Source organism: Zeus faber, assembly GCF_960531495.2.
Source record: "Zeus faber genome assembly, chromosome: 16".
Lineage (NCBI taxonomy): Eukaryota > Metazoa > Chordata > Actinopteri > Zeiformes > Zeidae > Zeus > Zeus faber.
The window spans coordinates 6226571-6241227 of NC_137202.1; the positions used below are offsets into that span (position 1 = coordinate 6226571).

At 44.4% G+C, this 14657-nt stretch overlaps 1 protein-coding gene across 1 annotated transcript; it reads left to right on the top strand.

The window, feature by feature from the left end:
- Positions 1-7591: 7591 nt before the first annotated feature.
- slc18a3a (solute carrier family 18 member 3a) lies at positions 7592-9148 on the top strand (the record flags this gene model as incomplete). Its single annotated transcript, XM_080016156.1, has 1 exon — positions 7592-9148. The coding sequence occupies one exon, from the start codon at positions 7592-7594 to the stop codon at positions 9146-9148; it is 1557 nt and encodes a 518-aa protein (XP_079872282.1).
- Between the last annotated feature and the right edge of the window lie 5509 nt (positions 9149-14657).

Here is a 14657-nt window from a genome sequence, read left to right on the forward strand (position 1 = left end):
AATACAAATGAACATGTTTAGTTCCGGTTGTACTTCCTGTTCAGCCGAATCCCCCAGACGCTGTTGGGCATACGGGCCGTCATCTGGTGGAAGGGTTTAAACTGACCCTACTTCCGCTACACGGTGGACCATCACAATACTCTGTTGGAGGCGACGTCATCCATATCCCACTGTCGCCACATGCCGTTCACCCTGTTTCTGCCAAGGTGTTGAAGCTTATTGTAACAAGTCTCTGTCGTAAACAAAAGTCAGAACGTTTGTCTTTTCTGACAAACATATAAATAACAACTGTAGTGTGCATTATATATATATATATATATATATATATATACACAGTCACACACACAGACATACACACACACACACACACACACGCACACAACAACTAGGCAGACATGTGCAGTTGTACTTCCTGTTCAATAACAAGTACAGATAAAAGCTATTTTACTTTACTTGTTAACTTATTTTACTAATGATTGATGGCAGTTAATTTATCAGTGTGATTTGTTGAAATCACACTGCAGATTGAATCATCTGCAGGCTGAGAATCTGAAGATACAATGTTTAATTGAATTTTCATATCAATTTCTAAATTATTATTTATGATCACAATGTTATCATTGGTTTTTCTTTTTCAGTTGTCTGGCCGACTAAACTAGAGAGTACATGTCGTAGTCCATAAAGTATCTCTGTATCTCCATGATGTAATGCGCTTTGAGGCTTTTAAATAGTTTATGGATTTATGGAAGAATAATTGAGCACAACATGGGGCTGGATTAGGTTCCCAAATATAGGTTTTATTTTATAATTGTATTGTGTTATAATGAAACATCATCAAAGCTGATGCCTGCAGGGAAATGTTTGTTTTGGAGGCTTTTTTTTTTTTGACGCCGGTCAGAGATTTGCTGGTAGGCAGTGGCCAAGTCTGAAAACCACTGGATTATACTACACATGGAATCCAAATCTCTGGCAGTAGACCACGGTTTGTCCTTTTTCATTGATTTTTTTTGTACTTTTATTTTTTCACCATCAGCTTTTCCTCCCATATGGCACCGCTCCCAAGTTGTGCAGTCAAACATATTCAGGTGCTTACTGTTTGGCGGGGATTATTTCTGCTAAACCAATGAACATTTCATATGGGCTTTTTGAGAGGATTACACAGGAACAAGACGCATGTTGTCCACAGCAACGCTCTGGTCGCTCTGGACAACAAGTTTATACTGAAACATCAGCATTTCACTGGATAGACAGACAGACAGACAGACAGACAGACAGATAGTTTTATGGGGGAGGGGGGGGAAACAGACAGACAACACTGTAACGCCAGAATTTCCCGACAGGGATTAATAAAATGTTACCTTATTTTATCTTATCATGTATACTGTATATGAACATGTCATGTTCGAGTGTGTTCAGAGTGTAAACAGAGTGTTTTCTTCCTCTGTAGCCGTGAATCTGTGCATCCAGGCCCTGGTGGAATCTGACTTGTGACCGGGCTCAGGCAGGGGTGAAATGTCAGTCTGCTGCCCGGGGTGTGCCGTTTTCTCTTTTTTACTTGATTAGTGATCTGGCCAGTCAGATGTGAAGCCGATTATATAACCCCCCCCCAGCCCCAGACAGCCATAAGACTACACACACACACACACACAGACACACACACACACACACACACACACACACAGGACAATCAATGATGATGTTGAACACAGCTGCTCATAGTCGACGCCTTCAATCAATCCCCTGACCCCTCCGGGGCGACCTCCATGTAAACATCACTATGGTAACCGTATCACATGTGACTTCATTACGACGTCATTATAATGAGGTATACTAACAGCAACAATATACAATAATAATATACCTAATAGAAGAAACAACATTATGAAAATGCAAACAGTATGTTTGGGGGTGGGGGAGTTTGCCTTTTTTTGTAAGAAACTAGTATTTTTTAACGGCTTAGCATTTCTAGTGTAATCTGGATTAAAGTGGTGGCTTGTGCGTCACTGCTCTTTGAAAGCCCTCTGTTTTAATTCATCACACTACAGTACTCACTTTGGAGTGGAGTAGTGTGTGTGTGTGTGTGTGTGTGTGTGTGTGTGTGTGTGTGTGTGTGTGTGTGTGTGTGTGTGTTTGTGTGTGTGTGTGTGTGTGTGTGTGTGTGTGTGTGTGTGTGTGTGTGCGTGCGTGCATCCGCCACGCATAGTGTCCAGGTGCCAGAGCATTATGCAGCAGCACAAATCGAATGTCTAGTTTCGGGCATGTGAGTTGAGTCGTTAGAAACATTGAAAATTCCAACGCTTTCCCGATCACAGTGGGTTGTTCTGGTTGATGTCCGTTATCTTCATTCCGCAGAATTCGGTTGATGTTTAACAGGGGGTCAGCCCCTTTGTCCCCTGCTGCCTTTGATCAGAAAAACAGTGAAGTAAACCTATTATCATTCAAGGGCAGAGACGAGGACACTGCAGATGTCAGGGCCTGCTCTGTCGGTGAAACTCTGCAATCAACACCAGCTACAAATGCCTTGAACTGCCATTAAAGGAATTGTATTCACGGTGATGTAACCTGTCGCTTTAGATCCATTCAGCAATGAGGATTATGACTCTCTATTAATCAACTTTCCAGAATTTTAAAATAGGATGCGGCATTGGGCCTTTATACTCTTCGATTTGAGTTTGTCGATATCACATTGATCATATGCAATTTGGGATACGCGGTCTTCATCCTATTTATCTGAAATTAACCGTTCTCCTTGAGGGTCTAAGGACAAAAGTGAACCAGCAAAATCTGTTTGAAATATTGTTTTTTATTTTTTCATTTTTTTCAAACTACACCCTACAGTTTACTTTTTTTATGTCCCCAACAGGCCTATGAGATTAAAAACAAAATTCTCATTAAAACAGAATGTCAACATAAAAAAAAACTTTAGTCATATTTCTGATGTTTCATATATGTGCATTTGGCTGCGTGGCTCGGGATTTTGTGTGGCCGTCAAAAATTAATACTTTGGCAAGCGCAAAAGATTACACGGTGATCTTGAATCTCCCGAGCTTGGTTTCAAATCAGATCAGAGCAGAAGCACAGAGGGGGAAAAAAAAATGTTTATCCTCTAACTCAGCCAATCAGAGCAGAGAACGGAACAGGCTCCGCCCCCTGCCAGGCAGCCAAAACACACTGAATTAAAAACATTATATCATAATCATATGCCATGGAATAAATAAATAAACAAAAGTCACAGGAAACACAGAGACGCGAATGGATAAATAGAAAAGAAATAAAGAAAGATTCGATTCATTTAAGGTGAAATGCTCACAGACATGGCTGTGTGTCCATCGTTGTTGACCTACCTACATATTTATTGTCGACATTTATGTATTCGGGCATTTGCATGTTTTTGTATTTGTTCACATTTGTTTACGTATTTGTTCACACACTCATAGATATTGAACAGGGACTCCTGCACGGGGAAGGGACACAGAGGGGCCGCCCAAAGATGCCCTGGGCCCCAGCACCAACCCTCTCTCGACAGGCAGGCAGCAGCACCCAGGGGTCAGGCGGAGGACCGGGGGAGAAGCATCACCTGCAGCTAGCTCCTCCACACAGCACACACTCCTAACTCCTCACTTTTCCTTATTCCGCCACATTATTTTATCCCAAGGTTCGTAAAAGGGCACGAATAAGAAGACAACAACATAAAGAGGGAGACTCTTTAGTGGCGTATTACAGTGGTGGTGCATTTCAACTAAAATATACAGACCCGGCATGAAAACAACATAAACTATTTGTTCAATATCAATTCAGTGTTCGTTTTTTAATTTTGCAGCTCATCTCTTTGTTTGATGTGGCTTTGAGGACATCTACTGGCTGACCAGCAGTAGGGCTGATCGGAGGACCGGACAGGAAAATTAGCCCAACTCCAAATTCAATGAGAAGGTCAGAATAAGAAATCGATTTCCGTTTTGAAGCCTCAAATTTGTGTTTATGCTCGCTGCCATGTCGGCAGGATGGAGCCAGAGCTTTATGGATTGGGGAGAGAGGGGGCGGAGTCTTGGTGTGCTGAGGGGGCAGTGAAACCACCAGACCACCAATTGACCCATCAATCAAGGCAACCACGCCCTGTAAAGCAAGTCCCTGTAAGGCAAAAATAAATGTGTTCTGAGTTTGTCACAGCACAGAAATGTATTTTATGAACCACCCAGCCAAATCTAAAATAGTTTAAAAAAAACAACCCATGCCGAGTATATAAAATTTGCTTTCAAACAAAGGCAGTTCCCTCAGCCCTAAGATGCTGGGGGCGTGTCCGCTGAAGGCGCTAAAACCACGCCCAACCGTGTCAAACATTTACATGTAATCGAACTATAAAGAATCTCTGCCTGCCTGTCTGTCTGTCTGTCTGTCTGTCCTTCAACTATTTTACCCCTTCATCCGATCTACTTCATATTTGGCCGTGTCGAATTTGGTGCAATTTGGAAACGCGACACGTGTAATATCGATAAACAACACGCGATGGCTCAGCTCTGTGCGGCAGCAGGGCGGGGCTGCAGGACTCTGCGACCGAGTCACAAAGCGGTGGCCACCAGGGTTGGCAGATCAAGCAGGCTTCACATTTTTTGCTCAAGATTAAGAGACAAAAAAGCAGCGCTGCTTTCTCAGCAATGTTGTTTACGAAGAGGTGCTTACGGGATAAAGGATTTACAGTCAGCATAATCATTGACAGAAAAACCCGGACTCGGCTGATCCTCCTGAAGTTCTCTTGGATAAAAATTACAGTCTGCATAAAGAAGAAAAATAATTTCTTTTTATTCATCTCACAGGTGCGAATGCATGTAACAAACACCCATGCAGGGAGTGGTGACAAACACAAACACAAACACACAGTAGGTGGTGGCTGGGGAAATGTATTCACAGAGGACAGCCTTCACTTGAATGGCGCCCATGGATCAACTCCTGGTGTAGATCTATGTCGCGATCAGAGACAGGACAGGAAAGTGTTCTGCATGTTTTAATTGGGGTCCTTTTTTATACTGGCGACCCATGGACCCATGTCTCCAATACAGACCCATGTGAGCATGGGCAAAACATGCAAACTCCACACAAAAACCACTGGGGCATGGCGCCAACAGTGGTCCAGACAGGAATCAAACCCAGGACATTTTTGCTGTGAGGCAGCAGTGCAAGCACCGTGCCACTGTGTACAGGGCTGAATCGTTGAGGGAAGAAACCTGGACTCAAATGATCCTCCTGAAGTTCTACTATGCCTATATTTTCACATTTGGTGCTTGTTTTTTCTTGCAAAGTTGTTTGTACACTGTGTTAAAGCGTGCCATTAACATGTCTTAGCAAGTCTTCAATTTGGAAGGGTCATGCACTAGTTGGAGTAACTTCCATATTTCAATGTTGTGCAGAACCCAGTCCTGTGTCTAATTTCTCACCTCAAAGCGTCGCTGTCTGGCTGTGACTCTCCGCTCTCTGGTGCCCTCTGAATTAGCTGTACAGGACAGGGACTGTAGGCAGATATTAAAGCTGTGTAGGATCTTTAGGCGTGCTTGGACTGGATCGACTGGGACGATTTCAGGACTGCTACCAACAGTCTGGATGAGTATACAGAGGCTGTGACATCATACATCAGCTTCTGTGAGAAGAGCTGTGTACCATTACGCACCAGGGTGACGGACACAAACTGTTTGAAACACTTCCCTCTGGCAGAAGGCTGCGATCCAACAAGGCCAAAACAGTTTCTTCCAGTCTGCAACTGGCCTCATCAACAAGGCCTGGGACCCCCCAATGAAACGGACCCTCACCCCCTTCCCCCATAGACACTACACGGACCTGTACACCCTAAATTGAATGGGTATGTCAATGCATTACATTAACGCACATTCTTCTTCTGGACTATTATCTGTGCACATTGCACATACTCTCATATCTCATACTCTGAACATTTGCACATTCCTGCACAAACTCTACAGCTCTTTATTTAAAAAAATTAAATTAAAAAAAATATGTTTTTGGGCTACAGGTGCAGCATTCAAAGTATGGCGTTATATTTGTGCCGCACAGGAAGCGCAACTGGCGCACGGCGAATTGGCGACCGCAGGTTCGCCAAGAACGCATTGAATTTAAGTGCAAGAATTCGGTAATCTTAAAAAAATAAATAAATAAATAAACAAAAAAAACATTGTATATTTTTATTCACAGTCTTTATGTAAAGTTCACTTGGGCCTAGTTGTTATTATTATTATTTATTGTTTTTAATAATCATTATGAATATAACAATAATTAATAATTAAAATAATAATAATAATTATTATTATTATTGATTTACCCATAATTCATAATTAAAATAATAATAACAATTATATTTATTAATAATAATAATCATACTTATAATCATAATAATAATAATAACAATAAGAAAAGTAGACTCATGATGGATGTATAAATCTGTGGAGCTGCTGGGGTTCAGCTGCAGACAGACGCCACCATCTAGCGGCCGCTGCATGCGACTGCTCCAAACGGGTGTCAACCGCTTTAAAGAAACTGCAGTTCAGCTAATGGCCGCAGGACGACGCCCCGAAAACCTGCAACCTCCAGTAAGTCAATGGAAGACGCCTACGGACATCACGACATACAGTCCAATTTAAGTTACTCGGTTTACTTCTTTCAATGAAGGCTTGGTAGTGATTTTAGACATTATCAGAACCAGAATCAGAATCAGAATCGTCTTTCGTCCCATACAGGACACATGAATGTCAAATAGAACAATGGGAAAACAATATGTAAATATACAAGAATATGTCATTAGGTTTTGCAAATGCATTGCACTTTCTTTCAGTTGATCCAATAACGCCATTCAAATGTATTGTCTGTTACTGCAACAATTTTGCGCGCTTTTAAATCAAGCAAAAAGTCCTCCATATTTCAACATTTTTAGTTGAATTCCAATAGGCCTATTTGATGTGCACTGAAATTACGCTGTAGATACGGCCGAGTCCCTTATCCCGTCTCAAGAACCCCCCCTTTTCTTTAATTAACGTGAAATACGTGGAACGGCAGTGCGTCACAGCCCCCTGGAACGAGAGGGGAGGAGGTGGGGGAGCCCAGGGGAGTCAACAAACTGCAGTGTGTCAGTGTGTGTTCCGTCCTTCCTTCCAACAAAACCAGTGCAGCTGATGGGAGATGATGATAGAGCCCCCCGCGTTACGGGTGACTGAGGACGGCCGAAGGTGTCCGTGCGTAAAGGCTGCCAGGGGGACTTTGGAGACGGAGCTACACCGGATGAGGAGCCCAGAGACCCGCGGGTGAATCCCTTGGAGCCGACCGACTGAGGCTCGTTGTCAGGGGCGCAGCACGTCACCTGGATGACGGAATAGGAGACAATGAAGCAGCGGACAACGGGGATAAAACGCGCCCAAGTCACCAGAGTGGAAATGCGCTTTCAATGACAGGCGGCGCAAGGGGAAGGGAATAGGCTCCAGGAAAGACAAACTATAGGGAAGTTTAGTCAGTTCATGGAGGCTGGTGAACCAGGGACTCAATAGATATTGTATTTATTTCTTAATTCAGGACTTGAGTGAGAGGTGGGTCTAAAGCCATGGAGCCAGAGGGGACCACGGAGGGACCGACCGCTAATTTGGCACAATCCGCCGCCATGAAACTGTCCCAGATGGGGGAAAGAACTAAACAACTGGGCACCGCGATCCAAGATCCGGATCGACAGAGGCGGATTATTTTAGTGATAGTCTGCGTTGCACTTTTGTTAGACAACATGCTTTACATGGTCATCGTGCCAATCATACCCGACTACCTGGTAGAGCTGCAGAACGAAGCGGACCATGCACACGCACGGCTGACGCACACCAACTCCACCAACAGCACCGTCCATAAGGTCACCAGGGGGGACTTCGACCTGCAGATCGGGGTTCTGTTCGCCTCCAAGGCGATCCTACAGCTCCTGGTAAACCCACTGAGTGGCACGTTCATAGACAGAGTCGGGTATGACATTCCGCTTTTCATTGGACTCAACATCATGTTTCTGTCCACGGTCATCTTTGCCTTCGCTGAAAACTACTGGACTCTGTTCCTGGCGCGCAGCATGCAGGGTCTTGGATCTGCGTTCGCCGACACCTCGGGCATTGCCCTGATCGCGGACAAATACACGGAGGATACAGAGAGGAGCAAAGCCCTGGGCATCGCCCTGGCCTTCATCTCCTTCGGGAGTCTCGTGGCGCCTCCGTTCGGGGGGGTCCTGTATGAGTTCGCGGGGAAGCGCGTCCCCTTCCTGGTCCTCGCCTGCATCTGCCTGGTAGACGGCATCATGTGCCTGGCCGTGCTCAAGCCCTTTTCCAATCGGGAGAGGGAGAACATGCCCGTGGGCACCCCCATCTTCAAGCTGATGATCGACCCGTACATCGCCGTGGTGGCCGGCGCCCTGACCACCTGTAACATCCCCCTGGCTTTCCTGGAACCCACCATCGCCAACTGGATGGAGGAAAACATGCACGCCAGCCAGTGGGAGATCGGAATGACATGGTTCCCCGCCTTCTTCCCGCACGTCCTGGGGGTTTATTTGACCGTGAAGCTAGCGGCGAAGTATCCGCACCTCCAGTGGTTTTACGGGGCCATCGGCATGGTGTTCATCGGGGCCAGCTCCTGCACTGTGCCGGCCTGCAAAAACTTCGGGCAGCTGATGATCCCGCTTTGCGGGATCTGCTTCGGCATCGCCCTGGTGGACACGGCGCTGCTGCCCACGCTGGCTTTCCTGGTTGACGTGCGTCACGTATCCGTGTACGGGAGCGTTTACGCCATCGCGGACATCTCCTACTGCCTGGCCTACGCGCTGGGACCCGTGGTTGCCGGGCAGATAGTCCACGACCTGGGGTTCGTCCAGCTCAACCTGGGCATGGGCCTCGCCAACGTGCTTTACGCACCGGCGCTGCTGCTGCTGAAGAACGTGTCTCAACTTAAACCTTCCTTCTCAGAGCGCAACATGCTGCTGGAGGACGGGCCGACAGGACTATATGATACCATCAAGATGGAAGAACGAGAGAAGAGGAGAAAGGGACTGTGCACGACCATTGACGAGAACGGCATTGACACCTTTGCGCAGCGGTCCTTCTCCGAGGACGAGTCATCCGGAGAGTATGCGTAAAACTGACACCAAGTATCAAAGTGCCCATATTACCATAGCTAGATCCCCAATGTTATAGTATCTCATCTCTCATTTACACACACACACACACACACACACACACACACACACCGTGCATAATCGTGCACTAACAAAGAGAGGTCTGCCCACGTGCGCGTCCTCTCCTGTGCCCATTGAACGCGCTCGGTGGTGGGGATCCACTTGCGTGTAAAAGTATCGTGGACGTGTCGACATAAACGTCTGTTCATTATCACATTGTATCCAAATGGTTTCATATCATATCATATTCAGGGACTGTATGTAAATGTATTTAACAAAACACACACACACACACACACACACACACACACGCACACACACGCACACACACGCACACACACGCCCACAACAAATCAAATGTTTTTCAAAATATATGTTGTTGTTTGTTTTTTTCGTTTTGCCGGAGTTGTGCTGCTAAAATAAATATGCAATAAGACCTTTGTCACATGACACTTTTAGAGAGATGAAATAGATGGAACTGAGTTGAATATCGCGTCTTGTCTGCAGTCTATATCCCGTTTATTTTGGATGGTGTTATTCTCTGGAATGCATAGCCTCAAATGTATAAAGTGTATATTAATGTACATAATAAAATTAAGGTCTGTGCAAATAATATTACTCACCAACAATTATTTATTCCAATGACGCTGCACTTTGATTTGCAACGAATTTCACATCTAGTTTTCCAATCAAGCGCTTTCAGAGTTGGGATGAGATCACACCTCACCCCCCTAATTTGGCCCATTCATGATACGTATTTTGACATTTATTTTAACAATCGATTATTGAATTAAAGTGCAGCGAAGCGCTTTCCTCCTCGGAGGCATCGACAATTTACCGCCATTGATGAAGCAAATAAAATGAATTAAAGAGGGGTTTTCTAAAGGAGCGGGATGGGAATGTGCAGGGATTTGAAGGGAATAATTTCCGTTATTTCTCCACATTCAGAAGCTGCGTAACTGCTGCACAGTTAGTCAAAGGCCCATTGCTTTGGTTTTAATAAAAAGATAAGATACGATTTAAAAAAAAAAAAAAAAGATTTGAATAGATTTATTAATTCCCAGGATTCAAATTTACATCTAAATGTATTAATATCCGGTAATACATAAAGGTAGCATATATTACATCTGAATAATATAAAATCCACCCCCAAAAAAAACATGAGTATTTCACGGAGAAGTGACAGTTTTTAATTGCTGGATTGATAGAAAATAAATCTCATTAAATGAGAAAGGAGGGAGGAACGTGCGAGTCACATTATCCTGAATCCCTATAAGGCGAGGTGACGTCACAACCTGTCAATTCTACTTTTTCTGTATATTTTTTTTTTGTTTGTTTGTTTTTTTTCCTCGTGGATATTACGTGGAGTCGATGGGAGGAGCCGGGACGTGGGTTCGGTACCCTCGGCGTCTCTCAGGAGCCTTCGCAGCATCCGTGGGTCTGTCCTGCGCGGGATGGAAGGACGCCAGGAGCCGGAGTGGATGCGAGTGGAAGGTGTTTGGGTGGAGATAACGGAGTTCCTTCAAGATGAGCACCTGCCCCGACTGTAGAATTTAGAAGTTTGGGGATCGTTTTTTAGTTTTTTTCCCCCCTCCTGTATGGTGAGTGACAAATTCCATTGATTTGACTTGGTTTTGTTTCTCTTAGTAAAAATAAAACGCTGTTGTTATTATTACTTTTTAGCAACGTTTCATATAAGGAAATCCATACGAAATATATGAATATGACACGTTTGAGAGTTTTTCCTACTAAATAATCTATTAATTTAAAGCAGCTTGAGTTGCATGTTGGGAAAGTTGTTACATGCAAATAACGGTTATTATATTATTATTATTATTATTATTATTATTATTGGTAGTTGTAGTAGTAGTCGTAATCAGTATATAAATAAACGTGGACAAATGTTTCCCTGGAGAGAAACATTTAAGGTACGGACGGATATTCATCTCAAAGTGAAGCTTTACGGCATTGGAGCATTCGCCATGAGCGCCAGATAAGAACACCATTCCGCTTTTCTTTCCTTTTCTTTTCTTTTCCTTTTCTTGTTTTGCAAATGCAGAGTTGCCGTCCCTCTGTCTGACTGCTCCCCAACATGCCGGTCCTGGAGCCAGAGACCCCCAAAGAGCCAGGGGGCAGTGATGTAAATGCATTGTTTAAACACATACTATATCCAGTGGTGGAGAGTCTAAGTGGGAAGTATAAGCACATATTAGTATTTTCAGAGCTTATAGAGCTTATTGTGCGTAATCACCAGGTGTCATGACATTTCACTGCATATGTATGAAGGTATGTATATGTATGTGACAAATAATCTCTTGAACTTGAAGTACATTTCCAAGTATATGTACTGACTTCAGCATATTCGTTTCAGAGACTTTTGACTTTTACTCCACCACATTTCAAAGCAAATATCTATACTTTACTCGACTGCATTATTATTTAAATCCCAATATATATATATATATATATATATATATAAAATCAGGGACTGGTTCTATAAAAGTGATGATTTAGGGTTGCTCATCCATAGTACACGTAGTACAATAGTGGCATTTTCATTTGAACTAAAGTAATTTTGTGTCTGGGTATTTGTACTTTTACTTCAGTAAAAAGTCTGAGTACTTATTCCACCACTGTTGTCTCACGTGCCTATCATGTTTGCATGTAGTTCAAGATGTGTCATCAAGTCCTGAATCAAAATGAATTAACACTTCACAAATTTGAGTAAAAAGTAAATATATATTAGTAGGCCATGGTGGGGGGGGGTACTTAATGTGATATTCTAAAGCTCTTCAAACAGATTATCTGAAATGTGTTTTTTTTTTATAGTTGTTGAGGATTAGTTACTCGTAAAGAGAAGCAACAATATAAAATCAGTGAAGGCTTCACTTGATGAATCGATACCTCTGTTGTAAATTCCCTGTTACTTTTGTTATATTGGGTGAGAGTTATTTTAGTCAGGCACTTTGGACAGCCCAGATAGCGCCACAGGGTCCTAGTGTTGGTTAGGTGTGTGCGGGATGATGGTTAATCTAGTGTTGACTGGAGACAAAGACAGTGATTAAAAGATGAGTATTTATTAAGTACTGGTACAAAGTTTTAAGAACATGCACCAGGGGTCTTTTCTGGAAGAGAGCTTTCTCTGGGGCTGGTTATATAGTCTCTGTGGTGACATTTACCTTACCTAGATTTCACAAAAGGTGGAGTTACTGTGGATAGTGTGAAAGCTGAACATTGCTTTGTTACACAAGTTTGATATTCAACAAAGATCATTATGTTCGGGAAATTCCGGGGAACATTGTGTGCAGCCACAGGTAAGCCCAGACACTGGCTATGAGACGAAATAACACATATGGTTATATGGAAAGTAAAAAGAAATGGTTGACTGAATGAGTGTGATGACCCATCATTACCAAAAAATTGCATCAGGGTTATAGCGCAAAGAAAGTTATTGATATCAAATTATTATTATTATTATTATTATTATTATAATTATACAGTATTTGTTATAAACTCATGATCTACGGTCCTTTGAGCCAGATCTACTTCACTCAAGAAGCACAGCGTACAGCAGCAGTTGAAAGCAGAACCCAAGGACGAGGTAGGCCGCGACAGCTTCCAGCACACCACCAAGGTTAAAAGTTCAGCTTAACACAGTCCGTCATGCCTTATATTGCACCTTCAAAGACGGCAGCGGCAGTGCACAGCAGCTCTGCTCACTCAGTCTGCGGACTGAGTTTATCGCTACAGGTGACCAGCTATACACCGCGCTTGGGCCCCTCTCCCACTCTCCCCGCCAAGCAGACCTGGTTCTTCTACACCACAGCAATTGTCATATCCCAATCCGGGCATCCCATCAAACCACTCACCTTGGTTGAACTCCCAAACAGACAACTGCGTCTTTCTCCGGCAGCCATTATCCCCCCAGCTGGGAAACGCCTACACAGCCTCAAGATAAGCTGACGCTAACACCTCTGCCGTGCACAACAACTGCAGCATTACAGCCTCAGGCAACAACAGTTTGAACGTTAAGCCAAAGGCAGCAAAGCCACACATTAACTCAGTCTCTACTAACAGTAACTTCTGCACCGTTGATCGGAGCAATTTTGGCAGCCACACTGATTATGGTCATAGTGCACCAGGGATTCCAGTGGAACAAACAGTGGATCATGTGGGCCAACATCAACCGCACCAGGTTACCAGCCTACCTTGCAGCCAAACCAGTCAGTGTCATAGCCTGTGGATATCATCTATAGCTGCATGGCAATGGCTGTACAGATCCAATATCAGCCCATGCCAATGACACCTGCATCTCGAGCATATCAATATACTCCAGCTACACCTGCATAACCTATGTATTAGACCAAGACAGCAACAGCACTGTAAAGTAAGTGGGGATGGTAGCTCTGGAGGTAGAGCTGGTGGTCTAGTGATCTAAAGGTTGCTGGTTCGATCCCAGGCTCCTCCTGCTAGCATGCTGTAGTGTCCTTGAGCAAGACACTTAACCCCTAATTGCTCCTGATGGCTGCGTCCGTCGGTGTTTGAACAATTGTAAGGCGCTTTGGATAAAAGCGTCTGCTAAATGACTAAATGTAAATGTAAACTGCACACCCGCTGCAGCTGCTCTCCAGCCAGTGGGCTAACGCCCAGCAGGCACACCACAGCAGTTTACCAATCAACCACCCACATGTGTAGCGGGGCCTTCACCATACACACCTGCTGTGCCCCTGTAGACAGTGTATCAGCCCCTGCCAGTCATTCTTGCACAGCCAGTGTACGAGCCACTGCCATACCAGCTGAGCCATCATCCACAACCAGTGTATCAGCCTCAGCAGGCCTTACAGTGGCAATATGGGGAGCCACATCAACTTGCGCAAAGCAAGATTGTAGTGATCCTGAACTCTCCTGACCTCAAACCAAGAGATTCCAAAGCCTTCTAGAGCTTCACCCTCAGCATCGCCCTGCTAGTGGAAATGCTGACATCGCTGGAAGGGCCCAACACGATCGAAGTGATGTCGATCGGCCATGTTGAATGGCTCTAGAGTAAGCTCCCTAAGCATTCAAGGGATGGCTTCATCGAGCACCTACAGGCTCAAGGTCACCTCAATACAAAGAGCCTTAACCTGTACAACCTTTGACACCTCTCCGACTGGCTTAGGGTAAAAGCCGTTGGTCAAAGACTGTCCGCAAAAATGGCACAGCAGGGCACCAGCCTCCACAGAGAGATAGGCAGGTTCCCATGCCCAGGCTTTGCAACCAGCCTGTCTCAGTTTATCATGAACCAGACAAGCCTAGATCTGACAGCCATCAGCCTTCAGATATGTTTCAGTTGGAGACCAAGCAAACTAATTTCAAGAGGACAAGTGCAGAGCACTACCTATCACAGTGTCCAGACATCGTCTGGTGCTCACCGCCTTTCGGTAAGTGTGGTCGCACCAACCAAGAGCAAGATGCCTGCATACTGAAGAAA